The sequence below is a fragment of the Choloepus didactylus genome, chromosome 1 (assembly GCF_015220235.1).
Source record: "Choloepus didactylus isolate mChoDid1 chromosome 1, mChoDid1.pri, whole genome shotgun sequence".
Lineage (NCBI taxonomy): Eukaryota > Metazoa > Chordata > Mammalia > Pilosa > Megalonychidae > Choloepus > Choloepus didactylus.
The window spans coordinates 73,669,718-73,685,826 of record NC_051307.1 but is presented as its reverse complement, the minus strand read 5'-3'; the positions used below and the strand labels follow the sequence as shown (position 1 = coordinate 73,685,826).

The window sequence follows — 16,109 nt, the reverse complement described above, 5'->3', positions numbered from 1 at the left end:
CTTATGTGCTGGGCACAAATTTCCGTAAATGTCAGTTGTCAGTAATTGTGTTTCTTAAGAATTAGGATTATTTCTTTTTACTTTTTTATACCCCCCTTCAGGTGCAAAATTCAGAACACAGCTAAGTAGAATAATGCATTCAGCATATATTAGGTGTTCAACAGAGCTATATTGCCTAAGATTGCCCTCTATTGTTGGTCCAGTGACAACACTAAGAAGTAAGTTGTGTTGCCAATACTCCCACTGATTTTGAAGCAGAAAGTTAAAGAATTGTTGGTATTTGAGAGCAGAATAAGAAATACTACCTGAACTTGGATTTTTAATGCCTGTGTGTTAACTTTGGGTTTTGGGTTATAAGGATGTGAAGCTCTACAGTACTTTGACTTCTCAACAGAAATTATACTTTACCTTCTTGAGGTTTGAAAACAAGTGTTGGTTTTTTATTTACTTTAGAATTATGGATAAAATAAGCTTTAAGCAACTTTTGTATTATCTAATTTAAATGTCACTTATTTTTAAAGCAAACTTGCTGCTGATGTAATTTTGAAAACTCTTGATTTAATGAACAAACTTAAACAGTTGGTTCCTGGTATGGAAGTGAGCTTCTACAAAATCCTCCAGGTGAGTTTAAACTTTTAAAACTGTGAGGTTTATTCATATGCAAATGTTTCCAAATATATGTTTCTGTTTTAATATTCTTGATATTTAAAAGATGTTTCTTTTAGAATCGGTCACTGGAAGAAAGTTTAAAGTTGTTAATTATCTTAAGTACTTATAATATTCCCAATACCCAGTTATTTTACATGGTTTCACAGGAACTGATCATAAGTTCTCCTGATTCTGTTGTTCATTATAGCTTCCTCAACCTTTTCCTTACTTGTGTCATATTGCAAATTTCTTGATTTCTTTCTGTTGGCATTTGTGAGTGGGTGGGATTTATTTTGGTTTTTGTATTTGGGCAGGGTTGATAAGGTAGGATTGTTAGGGGATAGGAGATGTCTAGAAGAAATGGACTTGACTGTAAGTGACAAGATTAGAGGGGATATGCAGAAAATAGCTAACTCACAAAATTGAGGTGATACGTGGTAGCTGAATAAGACCTCTAGATATTTACCTTGATATCCACAGCACCCAATTATAAGAGGTATTTAACAAACGTGTGTGAATTGAATTACTATGGTAACTGAACAGAGATGGCTCTAGTGGATATATAGGGAGGCTAGGAGTCAAAACTGAAATCTTAGACAGGGACCACTTGCATCCTTTGAGAGCACAATGTTTAAGGGCCTTAGTGTGAATGTTGACTCCATCACTTGTTTGCCAATGTAGCCTTGAGCAAGTTATTTCACATCTCTGAGCTTCAATTTCTTTGACTATAAGGTGGAAATAACACTCTGTGGAGGAGTTTTGAAGGTTACCATGGAGGGTTATGAAGAGAAATACAGGCTCTTATCATAGTTTCAGGGCATTTGACTGTACTTGAGCACCCAAAAGACACTTAACATTTTTAAATGTCCATCATAGTTATAAAGGATTCAAATTTTAATATTTTTAAGAATTAAGGTTAACTGATTTTACTTCAATTCTTAGGAGATGTTTTTCATAATTGATGATTTGGGGCTTCTAATAGTGCTGAGGTAAAATCTTTATTGACTTAAAGGACTTATGCTTTATGTATAATTCTTTAAAGTATTAAATTTAAATTTTCTGATAATATTTTATCAGATATTTTAAATTCATCCAAATATTTAAGGCATGATTAGTATTTTAAATTCATCAAAATATTTAAGGCATAATTTTTCATAGGCACAATTGAAAGCATTCAAAACCTTTGCCGGATTTTTTTTCTTTTTTAGCTGGTGTTCACCTTGATTATATGGCAGTATAATCAGCTCTAACAAAGTAAAGAGTAATAATACATTCAAACATCAGATAAAAACACTTTAGAATTTGCCTAGAATTATTTTATGACTTAGCTCTGTTTGATCACCTTACTCTTAAAGACTTGATATTATTTATTTCTCTTTTGCAAATACAACTTGCTTCATATCTTCTTTCTAATTTGTTTAGGATCCACGTTTGATTACGCCTTTAGCTTTTGCTTTAACATCAGATAATAGAGAACAAGTACAATCTGGATTGGGAATATTATTGGAAGCTGCACCACTGCCAGATTTTCCTGCTTTGGTGTGAGTTGTAATCATTCACAATGTATATCTTGTGGTACTGGAATACTCTGCTATGTTTCTTCAGTGGTCCTCAATATAGATAGATTAGTAAATAAGTGACTTGAAGACTTCATTATAAGTGTCAGTAATCTTACAAATGGTAAAAATAAAAAAGCAAAAAAATATTTAATTTCTGTAATGGCAAGTGTATACTCCCTCAGGGAAAAGCTGGATCCAGGTACTTAAATATGTTATCAAATACATCATCTTTTTCTCTCTCACCACCTCTTTTTAATGTAGCAGTTTCTGGACACTCTAAGCTTACATCCTTACTAGTTTAGTTCCCTCCATACAAAAAGCTTCTCCTTCCCAATTTTTTAAACAAAAAGTCTAAGCATCAGTCTCACTGACCAGATCAGAGTAATGTGCTAAGGAGAGGGATCAACTACGAGAGAACTACATGGATTGAATGTTAGTTGGCACAGGGCAGAGGTATTCCCTAAGGAAAAATTGGATGATTTTATCAAAAAATGTAGTAAGTACTGGCCAGGTAAAACTGTCTACTATACTCATTAATTTCACAGAATATTTGAAATTATGCTTGAAAAAATTCAGGTTTTCAGTACTCTATAAATTAAATGATTGACAAAATATGTAGCAGGGGTCTACTTTAATTTTAAAATTTTTCAAGTAGTTTATATAAGTAAGTTTACAAAAATGATTTGAATAATCTGCTGAAGCTCTTGGCAAGTAGGTAAGACATTTCTATATGCCAGGGGTCAGCAAACTGGTCAATGGGCCAGTTGCCTATTTTTGTAAAAGAAAGTTTTATTGGAACATAGCCATGCCCCTTCATTTTCATATCTTCTGTATTGTCTATGGCTGCTTTCAGGCTACAGTGGCAGAGTTGAGTAGTTGCAGCAGATACCATATGGATCCTTAAGCCTGAAATATTTACTATCTGGCTCTCTTAGAAAAAGTTTGTCAACTCCGGTTATACACAATTAACTGACTTAGCAAATCTGCTTTCCAGAATTAATAATTGAGGTAGTTTGCCTTAAATTAAGAGTTAAAAAACTATGAAATATAAGGCCTAGAGGCCACATGAACTTCTCTTCATTTTATAATAATTTTTTTTAAAATAATAAATAGATAAGGACCACCTTACAAGCTAGAAGTGAGCTGTAAAACTATTCCATTTTGTGATTGCTTGCTTGCTTCAATTATGGCATAAGAAGCAAAACTCAGAAGCTTCAAAATAGCAATCTTCAGCTTTACTGAATGTGGAAGTCTCATCCTCTGCCTCTGTACATGAGACTTTCCCACCATTTTCACTGTACCTTGGCCTTCCCTATCATAATTTTGTTGTAGATAATTTTCTCTTTGAACACTGTCTCAGTGTCCATTTATGCGTACTGTTTTATTGAATGCCCTTATTTGACATTATCTTCAACACTTTAAAAAGGTGAATTTAAATGCTGAATAGAAAGATGGATGAGTAAATAGGTTTTTTGGGGGTTTTTTTTGTTTTTTTTTTTTTTCTTTAAACAACTGCATACCAGGCCATCTTCCAGGTATTTGGATATTACAGTAAATAAGATTAGGTACCTGCTATCATGAGGTTTACATTCTAGTTGGGAGACAAATAAGTTTAATGTTGTACATTTCGCTATGGGGGAGGGAGCATCCTTAATGTTAACATGAGATAGAGGGTGAATTTGATCCAGAACTTGATGATAAGAAGGAGCGAACCATATGCACACTTTGAAACCAGAGGTGGAGTCATTATAAAAGGTTGTAGGCAGACAAGGAGCAAATTCAGGATAATTCCCAAAACCCTGCTTCATTGTCTCTAAGGAGATTATTTCAAAAATATTTGAAAACTTCTATTCTAAAAAAGAGGCCCATTCTAAAATATTCCCTAATTCTGCAGTAACTCTGCCTTTTACTCTATTTTTTGTAATTTTTTTTAACTCCTCTTCCCCATTCAGACTTGGAGAAAGTATAGCAGCAAATAATGCTTATAGACAAAAGGAAACAGAACATGTGCCCAGAAGAATGCCTTTGCAATCATTAAGTCACAGTTTTCCAACATCTGTAAAGTGTTTAACTCCTCCACATTTGAAAGATAGCATTCCTGGATTGAACATTGAGGAATTAATAGAGAAACTTCAGTCTGGAGTAGTGGTGAGTGATAACATGGCAATTTTAAATGTGATACATACCAGCTAAATGTCAGCCCTGATTCTGATATTTATTTTAAAAACTTCAATTGCAAATTTCATCATTTGTATCTTATCTTTCAAAATTTATTTCAGAATATAAAAGTAACAATATTTTGGAAAATTTGAAAAAATGAAGAAAACTGAGTCATAAAATTCCGACATTTTCATATAGCTATCATTATTTTCCTAATTACCCCCCACCCCCAGCTTAAGAAATATTTTTAAAATTCCCACAAGCATATCAAATCTTACCTGAATATTCTTCTGCAATAGCCAGGTTAGTGACTTACTTGATATGGTGCTAATTGATTAACTTTTTTTGACTTTGTTACTCATTAAATTTTAATGTTTTAGTTTCATGATAGGCATTTGTTTTATTACATCCGGTGTTAAATATTTCTGACTTTTGAACTATTGTATTAAAACCTAGGTAAAAGATCAAATTACTGATGTAAGAATATCTGACATAATGGATGTATATGAAATGAAATTGTCCACATTAGCTGTGAGTACAAACTCATTTTAAACTATTTGTAACAATTAAGTTTTAATAGATACTTTTCTGTAAATAATAAGGATTAATGTTATGGTTTCTTATAGTCCAAAGAAAGCAGGCTACAAGATCTCTTGGAAGCGAAAGCTCTAGCCCTTGCACAGGCCGATAGACTGATTGCTCAGTATCGCTGTCAGAGAACTCAAGCTGAGACAGAGGTATGTACAATAAAAAGATACATCTGATTAGAATAATAAATGAAATTAAACATGTACAAAATATTAGTTATAAATTTGTTACTCTAATCAAGGTAAATTCTTCTCAGCTTTTGAATGACTACTCCCTCTATCTTGAAACTCCTTCCCTTTTAATTGTGGCTCCATTATTTTATTCTGACTTTCTTTCTACTCCCCAATGAATATTCTTCTTCCATATTTCTTAGGGACTTCTCTTTCTCCAATCAAGCCTTAAATGTTGTGGTTTCCCCATATTCTTTTCTAAGCCTTTTTTCCTTTATATATTCTATGGTTCCACCATTAACAGATTGTTAATGCTCCCAATTTTGTGTCTAGCCCAGATTTTTCCTGGGCACTAAATGCCTCTTGTATATCTCCACTTAAATAAACAGCAAATACTTCAAACTCAGCATAACCAGTGCTGAACTCATTACCCTTTTTAAAATATATTCTTTTATATGCCTTCTACTGTTCTTAGAGGTTTCCATGTAAAGACCTGGGAATAAGTTAAACCATGGACTTTAATTAATACTACAATTATAAAAATGTGCTATCATCAGTTGTAACAAATGTTCCAAACCAATGCAAGGTGTTGGTGGTGTAGTGGTGTATGGGAATCCTGTATTTTATGCATGATTGTTCTATAAATCTACAACTTCTCTAATAAAGAAAAAAAAATTTTTAAAACCCTGAGAATCACGTAATTTACTTCCTACCAGTAGTCATTCACCAAGTCCTGTTGATTCTATTCCTAAATATTACTCATTTCTTCTTTTCTCTATTCTGACCACTATTTGCTGTCCATCAAACCCTTGTCAGTTTTCACATGAATCACAGCAGAACCTCCTAATTGGTCTTTCTACCTTCCATTTAGTGTGCCCTTCTCAAGCACCTTCTGTACTACAGCCTGTCATCTTTGTGTTTGTCATCTTCATCTGTGTGTCATGCCCCCTACCCCCATCTTAACTGTTTCTCAAGTCTCCTCTTCTTTCATTTCCACTTATTCTCTGTAGTCAACCATATTCGATGACTTTGCAGTTTCTGAACTTGCCATACTCTTGTCCTATGTCTGGAACATCTTCCCCCCTCTTTCTTTGCCTAACTCCTCATAATCTTTCAGATTTCTGTTTAAATACCTCTATTTCCCAGATCCCTTTCCCGCACATGTCTACCAGTCCTTCCTCTATCTATCTACCCTCTGCTTGCCTCCAGATAACACTTATGTGAAAATTGTATAACTCCCTCTTCTCCCCTGATGTCAGGGACTGTTTCTGTGTCTCTAGACCCTAGCATAGTACACGGTACATGGTAGGTAAATTTGGCATTGTGCTATGTACATAAAAACCAAGATATTTTACTTTACTAGATATTATAGTGTACATTATGGACAAGAACTTACTGCAGTTATAAAATTTCCAGAAGATATAAATGGAATCTAGGCAATTTGGTATCATTCGTATGAATTATAATGAAGTTTTTTCTGGCTTTTGAAAGAAAGATTAAAATCAATGACAAGTAAAATACTTTTTCAGTCCTTTTAGTAAAAAGATGATTCTAAAAACCATAAATAAATCCATGTTTTTTTAACATGGATACATGTCTTGACTGGTAGGTTGAATTTATCATAAATTTTAAGAAAGAAAATTAATAGTATTAAAATTTCTTTTCTCCCTCTCCTCTCATACAACTCATTTTTATATTTCATGTCTGTTGGACATATCTTGCACTTTATTAAAGAATTTAACATTTTATCCATGTTATTGGAAAGCCTTCACATAAAAATATGAAATAATTTAGTATTACTGTATTACAGTCTCTGTCATAACAACAGAGGCAAGCCTTGGTTTTCATTGGGTATTTTTAAATAAATATATATTTTAGGGATTGTTTAAGTATCTGTGATATTCAGATCTTATTCTTACCTGAAGTGGGAAACGTAATGTGCATAAACTTTGTGGTTTAGTTTGGACAACTAAAGCCCAAGGACCTTACCCTTTTAATTGAGTATTGTATACAAAATTTATAATATGTTACCTTCATGTTATAATTCTGTTCATTTCCATTAATCTAGTCATAGCAAGATTGTCCCTATCAGAACAATCTATTAAATTAAAACTACAGCAGTTATCAGATTTATTAGAAGTAGTTATGGTTAATACAATGTTAGAAGCCCAATAGCTGGTAGCTATTAGATGTTTGGTAGATCTTTTAAATTGTAGAAACTGAGCATATTATATAAATAATAGCATAAAATTCTGTGTTCTGTTTATTTTAAGGCACGGACACTTGCTGGTATGTTGAGAGAAGTTGAGAGAAAAAATGAAGAGCTGAGTGTGTTGCTAAAGTCACAGCAGGTTGAATCAGAAAAAGCCCAGAGTGACATTGAACATCTCTTTCAACATAATAGGAAGTTAGAGTCTGTGGCTGAAGAACATGAAATACTGACAAAATCCTATATGGAACTTATTCAGAGGTAAACAAATAAAGGTTTCTATGTAAAGTTAGGACCTAGAATGAACTCGTAGCTTTTCTTTTCTGTAGTCCTAAAATCCTTTTGTAAACATTTTATTTATTCTGATAACATAAGGTAAGTAATTAGTGAGGAACTAAGTCATAGTAAAATGAAGTATTGTTTCCTCAAACTGAGTATCAAAATTGGAAACAGAATGCAGGACTCTATTTCTTTTGCATTGACTCTACTTCTTTTATGTATTCTTATAGTAATCTGGGACATAACTCCAGAAGAACATATTTCTTTGTTATGTTCACTGACAAATCCCTAGGGTCTAGAACAGTGCTTGACACATAGTTAGACTGTCCATAAATATTGTTGAATGCAGTAAACTGTGGTCACTTTAAATATTTCATTGATAGTATTAGTGTTAGTATTAGTATTATTATGAATTGACCATTTCTGCAGATCAAAAGTGGTTGAATATTAGCAATTTCACATCATTCAGCCTAAAATGAAAATTTAAGTGTTAATGTTTAACTTTTTTGTTAATTTGTAGTCAGTAGTTGTCTTCCTTAATGTCATCAAATATGGTTTGCACATATGTGTCAGTATATATGTAAAATAAATTCTTACAAGTGAATTACTGAGTGAAAGGCCATATGCATTTAAGATTTTAATAGATACTATTAAGTTGCACTTCATAAAGGTTATACCAATATATACACACACTAAAAAAGTGTAAGGTTTTTTTTCCCTGCCCTTGTCATCACACAGTATTATCAAACTTTTTACCATTTATGCCACTGTTAAAATTTCTGAATTCCAAGGAAGTTTGGGATCAGTTATCCATTTTCTACTAAATGATAAAAACAAAAACACTTTGAGGAACTTGTTCATTGTTTAATAAATGTTTTAAGATTGGATAAGATTTGAAAAAAACATTTCATTTCTATGCTAGTAATATAGATTGTAAAGATTTTTAATTTTGTAAGGTCTGTGCTTAGATGCCCATCCATAAAAATGAAGGGTAAGAAACTAATAGCATTGTGAATATTTTATAACAAAGTGATTTCTAAACTGGACATTTTCCCCCTCCTCTTTTTTTAATCCCTAATAACAGCTTTTTCTGGAGTCTAATTGTTTGAGGCAGCGCTAATAAAATACACCATTAATGATAAGTTGGGTTATAGAAAAATGTAAGCAGCGGTACAAGAGAAGTATGTGCTTTGTAGGGCTTACATACGTTGCAGTCAGTGATTCCAGGGGCAAAGAGGTAAAGCTGAAGCCTAGAGGGACCAGGTGGGTAATGAATGAAGATGGCTGGAAAAAGGTAACTTGTAATGGTAGTGAGTATCTAAATGTATTTGCATTCAAAAACTTAAAAAGCTGGCGTGGGATAAATAAAACACTTTTGCTGGCCAAATTGGACAGTGCCACAAGTGTTCTAACTTTATACTTTAGTGAAATTCAAATACAACATTTTATGCTTCAGATAAATTACCACTTTAGAAAGGGTTCCTTCTGTTTATACCTTACCGGTAAAATCAGCAGGACTGTCAGTGGCAGAGCATTCAAGGATCAAGAGAAATTTAGAATCCTAAACTTCCTAATTATACAGATATCTATTCATTAATTTGACGTTTGTAACTAGACAATATTATGCCCACATTCTTTTCCAGGAATTGTTTCAATTTTTAGACTTGGCTATAAAGATATCTGTATGTATTTGATGGCAAATTGTATAATATGATGTCATTTATAAAATAAAGCTCTATATCCATAAAGATGAGTTTAATGCCCTATGCATTCCATTGTACAGTAATTTTTACCACATCAGATAGTATCTTTACTGTCTTTTAGAGTTGGTTTAATTCTATTTATGTCCTGCTTATTCATAAAATTACTCCTTTTAACTGCAGTGTATGCAATTTTGATAAAAGAAAACACTGCTTTATAAGAGTGTCTTTTCTCCATCATATGTTTTCCTCATTAAGGTATCAACACATCTCCTTGTCTTTTCAGGAATGAAACAACAGAAAAGAAGAATAAAAATTTACAGATCACATGTGATTCTCTGAATAAGCAAATTGAGACAGTGAAAAAGTTGAATGAATCACTCAAGCAACAAAATGAAAAGTAAAATCTCTGGGTTTTTAAAATTTTAAAATGATTCTCTTTCTAAATAGAACATAGGTATTAATTAATAAAATTAATAGACTTATCGCTATATAGATATAGAAATCACATTTGGCAGAATTTAAGGATACTCACTCTCCCTATAAAACTTTGCCTTAAAATGCTTGTTAGGGAGAACAAGTCACTTAACTCAGAAATGATATGGTTCATTGATGGTTTTTTCTATATTTTTTATAACTTCAGAACTATTGCCCAATTAATAAACAAAGAAGAACAAAGAAAAGAAGTACAGAGCCAACTAGTAGACAGAGAATGTAAGCTCTCAAGTAAGTAGCTCCTTACTTAATAAATTATCTGTTTCTTAGTATGTCTTGTATTGGAAGAAATTCAAAGCATAGAAGATTTTTAATCTGCTTTTTCATTATTTTCTACTTATATTGTTTTTTTAAAACCTGAATCACATCCTAAAGAGTTTACCTTTTCTTGCCACATTTCACAAAAGCAGTTAGGTGGTCAAATTGAAAAAAAAAAACAATACATTAAAAAAAAAAAATCTGGTGTTACAGGAAATATTGCTCATTTTAAAATAAAAAATTTTTAAAGTAATATAACAGCAGGTGGCAGTGCTAGGTAACTTTTAGTTCCTTGCTTCATAATGATAGTAGCTGCAAAATGATCCACAGAAACATTTTTGTTCTAACTTACTTGCTTAGAGCACAGGCACCTACCTATATTTTTTCATAGTTTTCTCTTTCCCTTTCCCTTCTAACATTAAATAATATGAATATAGCTCAGAAGCTTGTCCATTTCCTCTTTGTATTAAATTTAGAGCAGAGGAAAAGTGAAAAAGATAGAGATTTGCATTTTCTCTGTAATACTGGTATATGAGAAGGGTTTCATGATTTTTTTTTTTTATTGAGCACATACTGTAAAAGATGACATTTCGAACAAGTTATTTCTTGGTTTTCCTGGTTGTCTTTCTATTGCTCTTGTAACAGCTACTAAACTTGTTTAGTGTAATGTCAGAATAAGACCTCTAGGCATAAGCATATAGCCAACTGTTTGTTTGTTTTTAAGACTTGCAACAAAAAACAACAGTACAAGAAGAAAAAATTAAAGTCTTACAAAAAGAAAGGGAAGATAAGGAAGAAACTATTGACATCCTTAGGAAAGAATTAAGCAGAACAGAACAGATAAGGAAAGAGTTGAGCATTAAGGTAAGAATCTGTTCAAGTTCTCATTTATAGTAAAATGAAAAAGTCTTATTTTTGTGGAAAGAGTGAATTTTGATACACTAATATTCTGTTTCTTTAGTAATAGTAATTTCATTTAGAAGATATTAGGATTTCAGAGTGACTTGACTATCAGTTGTTACGAAGGTTTTTCACAATATGTAAACCTATTTTCCATAATATCATCAAACTCTTAATAGGATATATACCGTGTGCTAGCAACACACACTGCTTTCAAGTGGGTGAGGAATACAGAAAGGGGTTCCCAGTTCTTGGTGTCACATATCATTAGCTGTATACAGATCTATAGCTTATAGAGATGGTAATAATAATACCTCATATTTGTTTAGAACTTTAAAATTTTCAAAGGACTCTTCAAACATCTTTTTTAATCTCCCTCACTTTAACAACTTATATTAATATATATACTAATAAATATTTTCTGCTTACAAATGAAAAAACTGGGTCTCAGGTTCATTTCCTTGTTCAACATCACACAGCTAATAAGTGGCACAATAGCCATATATTTTGAATCTAAGTCCAGTGTTCCTTCTACATATCATATTTGCTTTCCTAGAATAGTAGCTATGAATAGTGCTCTATGGTCCATTTACTACCAGAAAAATCAAAATAGACCAGAATTAAAAGACTGTTTGAACTTCCACAGAGCATGAGTGACAGAAGAGGCATACAATTTAATGCCACATTTACAGATTTCTTGGTTCTACTTTAATGTTATTATCTTAATAGTAACTCTAAATAATAGTATTTAGTATTTTCAGCAAAATTTCTGCTATTAGCATTGACTTAAAAAGACAAATTGAAAGTGTCTCCCCTATTTCTGTTGTATTCTTTAGTGACTACTTATCTTAAACAAACCATGTAATTAAATTGACTAAAATATATTATTCATGTTTCTTTTGACATGGTTGTCCCACAAATAAAAAATAAAGACATCTTAAAATCTCTGTGAAGATAATAGGAACACTATTTTCTTCATTAATTTTCTGAAAACCTTCAACTTCTCTAATTAAAAACAAATCAAAACTGTGAAAACATGCTAAGTTGTTTTTCTCCTCTCCACTCCCCCACCCCCACCTCTTTCAATTCCTTAGGCGTCCTCTCTAGAGGTTCAAAAGGCACAATTAGAAGGTCGTTTGGAAGAGAGAGAGTCTTTGGTGAAGCTTCAGCAAGAGGAGTTGAACAAACACTCCCATATGATAGCAATGATCCACAGTTTAAGTGGTGGAAAATTAAGTCCAGAAACTGTCAATCTTAGTATATAGACATTATGGCATTTGGGAGTTTGTAATCTAATGATATTTTTGATGTATTTATCAACTGGCGGAGTTCCGAAGAGGTAATTCTTGACTCCACAATAATAGGAAGTTAATATCTAATTAATTTAGTAAAGAACTTGATCTGATGCATGTTTTTATTTGGTCTTTTGAATAGAAATTTTTTTTTTTTTTTTTAAAGTTTCCCTTTCTGTTTCTGGCTTTTATTGCTTAAAGCTTTCTTGGTTCTTACATCAGAATATTCCTAACTTCCATTATCTTTTCCAAGTCTCTTTCCTTTTCCTTAGTTGCTTTCCGTTCTCTTCTGCTTGTATCATTTGTTCTCATTTGTGATTATTTGGATTTTTAAATCAAACGTTCTTGATATAACAATCCTAAAGATTAATTTGAAAATACACTTATTAATAACAAAAGAGAAAGTATGATATAGCTAGAGAAGTTTTCCTCTAAAGTATCACAAAATTAAAAATCAGTGATTTTTAATAACTTTTTTTATTGCATTAAAGATGCTTGGCATAAATTATAAATATGAAAAAGGTGCTAAATAGTTATGAGAAATAATGTATAAAAATTAGAAAATAGCTGGTATGTTAAAGATTACATTGTCACAAAAAGAACTATGTAATAACTTGTAGAATTATTTGTGAGATTTCTTTAGTTTGTTTTACTCTAAAATATTGTGTTGACCCACTCAATTTCTTATGATTTCCATAAGACAATTCAGATTGTACCATTGCTGTCTATCCAGAAATTTATTAATACTGTTAATTCTGATGTGAATTGCATTTAATGTGTTGTTCTTAGAGTTAAATAGTTTTTAATTGGACCATTTAATTTTCAAGTACAGGTTAAATATCCTTATTCATGTATTTCTTTTAATACAAGAGGATTTTTTAGGTTGTTTTTTTTTCCATTTGAATCAAATGTTCTAAATAGCATGTTTGAAAAAAGTTTTTATATCAATTTTTAATTGATTTTTATTATACACTATTACAGCCATTAATTTCACTTGGTGTTTTCTTCACTATATCTCCTTGATTTTAAGTGAATTTAGAAACATAGTTTTATTTTTTTAACCATAGTATATCTGAATATTTGTTTTGAAATTAAATATATATTTAGTACTTCACTAATTACATCAAATGATATCAGGCTGTAATAGTTTTATATATTTGTTACATTTCGAACAGTTTTACAAATTTTAAAGAAAGCATTATAAAGAGTAAAATATTTTAAATTGCTACCATTCTATAGAGGTACATTCTACTTCTCTTTTGAAACTACATGCACTTTGTCATGTCTATACATGTAACCATGTACATGGATGTAAACATGGATGGACATGACAAAAAACAAAAGGTAGATTTTCATCTTACCAAGGTTTTGCCTCATTTCTGTAAAATAATTAAATGAATGAATAAACCAAAAGCTCTCGGGAAAATCAAACTATTTCTTTACATTGTAGAAACTCTCAGGACCTGAGCCTATCCCAGTGCTACCCAGTAGAACTTCCTGCAGTGATGGAAATGTTCTGTATCTGTGCCATCCAGCAAAGACTAATACGTAGCCATTAGCCTTTGGGCACTTAAACTGTGGCTAGTGCAACTAAAAATTGAATTTTTAATTTTATTTTAATTAAATAGCCACCCTGTTGGACAGTGCAGATCTAGCCCATTCTTGCAAGTATACCTTTATTTAAACCACAGTTTGGTTATTCTTAATTACCCAGATAGGCAGAGACCCCATATATTTCTTATTGGCCTTTTTTTAATATGACACTTTTCACCTATTTATTCCTAATCTTTTCTCTCTGAAAAGGAAAAACCATACTTCAGTTTTAAAGGTGAGTACTAATAGTCATCCTCCTTCACTTCCCCTTTTACTCCTTGTCTTTGTCTCTTGTAGCACATTTCTTACTGTTTTTCTTAATAATCTTAGTATATTGGATACTTTATTTTTACTTTCTGTTCTGTGTACCTCAGATTAAAAAACAAAAGTGTGCGTATGTGTGAGTATCGTTTCTTTCCTTTTTTTAAAAAAAAATTAAGTAAGTTGGAGCTACCATCATAGTCAGAGTTTTACAATTGATGTATCTGTGTGTGCTTTTATTTCCTAATGGTGAAAATAAAACTTAGTAAATGCATCATTGTTAGGATTGTTCCAATTCTCTCAAAAATTTTGCTGGTAAGAATTTGTCTTCAAAGTATACATTAACAATTCCATTTATCATTTATACTTGCCACTTGAATTTTTCTTAAAATTTGGAGCTTATACTGAACTGTTAATTTAATGTTGGGGCAAAAAAATACTCATGAAAACTTAATTCTGTATTTTGGGGGGAAATTATCAAATTAGTGTTCTTTTAGTTCTAATTACTTTCGTCTTGTAAAGACTTGCTATTTATTTAAGAATGTCACAAGAGATTCAGTCTTGCATTAGGACTTTGAAATGAAAATATAACTGAATTTCAATTTCTCCTACCTGAGGCTCATGCATATATGTTACAGATAAAAGGTATATTCCCTAAAATGGATGACCTTATTTTAATTTGATTCTTGTTTTTCCTCCTTTTGAAATATGGATGGACTGTATTTACAGCTTTGCTTTTGACTTATGACATGTTTGGTGGACCAGACATGTATCCTGTCTGTGACCTAATTCCTTTACAAAGGTTGCCAAACCTTTCCATAAAGGGCCAGATGATAAATATTTTAGGCTTTGTGGGACGTGTGGTCTCTGTCACAACTAATCAACTTGCTACTGTAGCACGAAAGCAGCCATAGACAGTACGTAAATAAATGGGCATAGCCGTGTTCCTATAAAACTTTATTTGCAAAACCAAAGCTGTGCTACTTGCCACTTAAGTATATATGAATGTTACTCTGACTGTTTGATTCTTTTATCATTAAGAAATGTGCTTTTTTATCTTTGTTAATAATCTTTATGTTGAGGTCTAGTTTATATGATATTAATATAGTCACTCCAGCCTTTTTATGTTTTCTGTTGGCATGGTTTATCTTTTCCTATCAATTTACATTTACCCTGTGTCTTTATATATAAAATGCATGTTTGCAGATGACATATAGTTGGGTCTTGCTTTTTTATCTATTTTGACTATACAGTCCACTTAAAGCTAATATTGTATCACTAGACATAAAATGTAGAAACCTTGCAGCTGCGTAGATCCATTTATTTTCTCCCAGTCATTTATTCTGTAATTGTCACATATATTACATCTATAGTCATTATTAACTCCCAAAGCAGTGTTATAATTTGTGCTCTAAAAGGTCATTTGGAAGACCCCAGACTTCTAATATCATCAATATATTAACCTGTTTACATGCTGTAATATACCCAAAGTAGTTTCTTCAACGTAACATTACTATTTTTCCCTTTGGAATTATTAAGTAGATTTGGGAAGATGCAGCCTGTTTCTTTACCAACTTCCATTTGCTAGTTTAGCATTGATAATTCTTGCCTGAATCAGTTATCACTCTGATGGTTGCTGAATGCTTATTTTATTTTTTTAATGGGAGAAAATTGAATATTTCTGTAATGTTATATTCTGGGAATAGCAGTTTAAATTGCATCTAATTTATTCCATGTTATTGACACAATAGATATATAGTTTTTATAGTGAGATATATGATTAATACAGTACATGCTTTCTCTTTTTTGTGTGTGTGCATATTCCAACAAGCCAAGAATTTGAACTTTACTAAAATAAATAATAGGTATGTTGACCATATTATATATGTTTGAAAAAATATTGGAAAAAAAATCCATGTATTACTACAGGGCCGTTTGGAAATTATTTTCCTACCCAAACCTCCTAATTTGAGAATTGTTCATTTAAATCATGAGAT

The 16,109-nt window shown here is 31.7% G+C and overlaps 1 protein-coding gene across 2 annotated transcripts in view; it reads left to right on the top strand.

Annotated features, from left to right (window-relative positions):
* Nucleotides 1-13,011, top strand: part of CIP2A (cellular inhibitor of PP2A) — a 42,062-nt gene extending 29,051 nt beyond the window's left edge. For both annotated transcript variants that reach the window (XM_037835196.1, XM_037835192.1), the window contains exons 12-21: nt 522-621; nt 2,071-2,189; nt 4,160-4,355; nt 4,824-4,898; nt 4,994-5,104; nt 7,399-7,595; nt 9,600-9,713; nt 9,957-10,039; nt 10,791-10,930; nt 12,061-13,011. In XM_037835196.1, the coding sequence (XP_037691124.1) occupies nt 522-621; nt 2,071-2,189; nt 4,160-4,355; nt 4,824-4,898; nt 4,994-5,104; nt 7,399-7,595; nt 9,600-9,713; nt 9,957-10,039; nt 10,791-10,930; nt 12,061-12,231 (1,306 nt within the window). In that variant the 3' untranslated portion in view covers nt 12,232-13,011. The remainder of the gene's footprint in view (nt 1-521; nt 622-2,070; nt 2,190-4,159; nt 4,356-4,823; nt 4,899-4,993; nt 5,105-7,398; nt 7,596-9,599; nt 9,714-9,956; nt 10,040-10,790; nt 10,931-12,060) is intronic.
* The last annotated feature ends 3,098 nt before the right edge of the window (nt 13,012-16,109 follow it).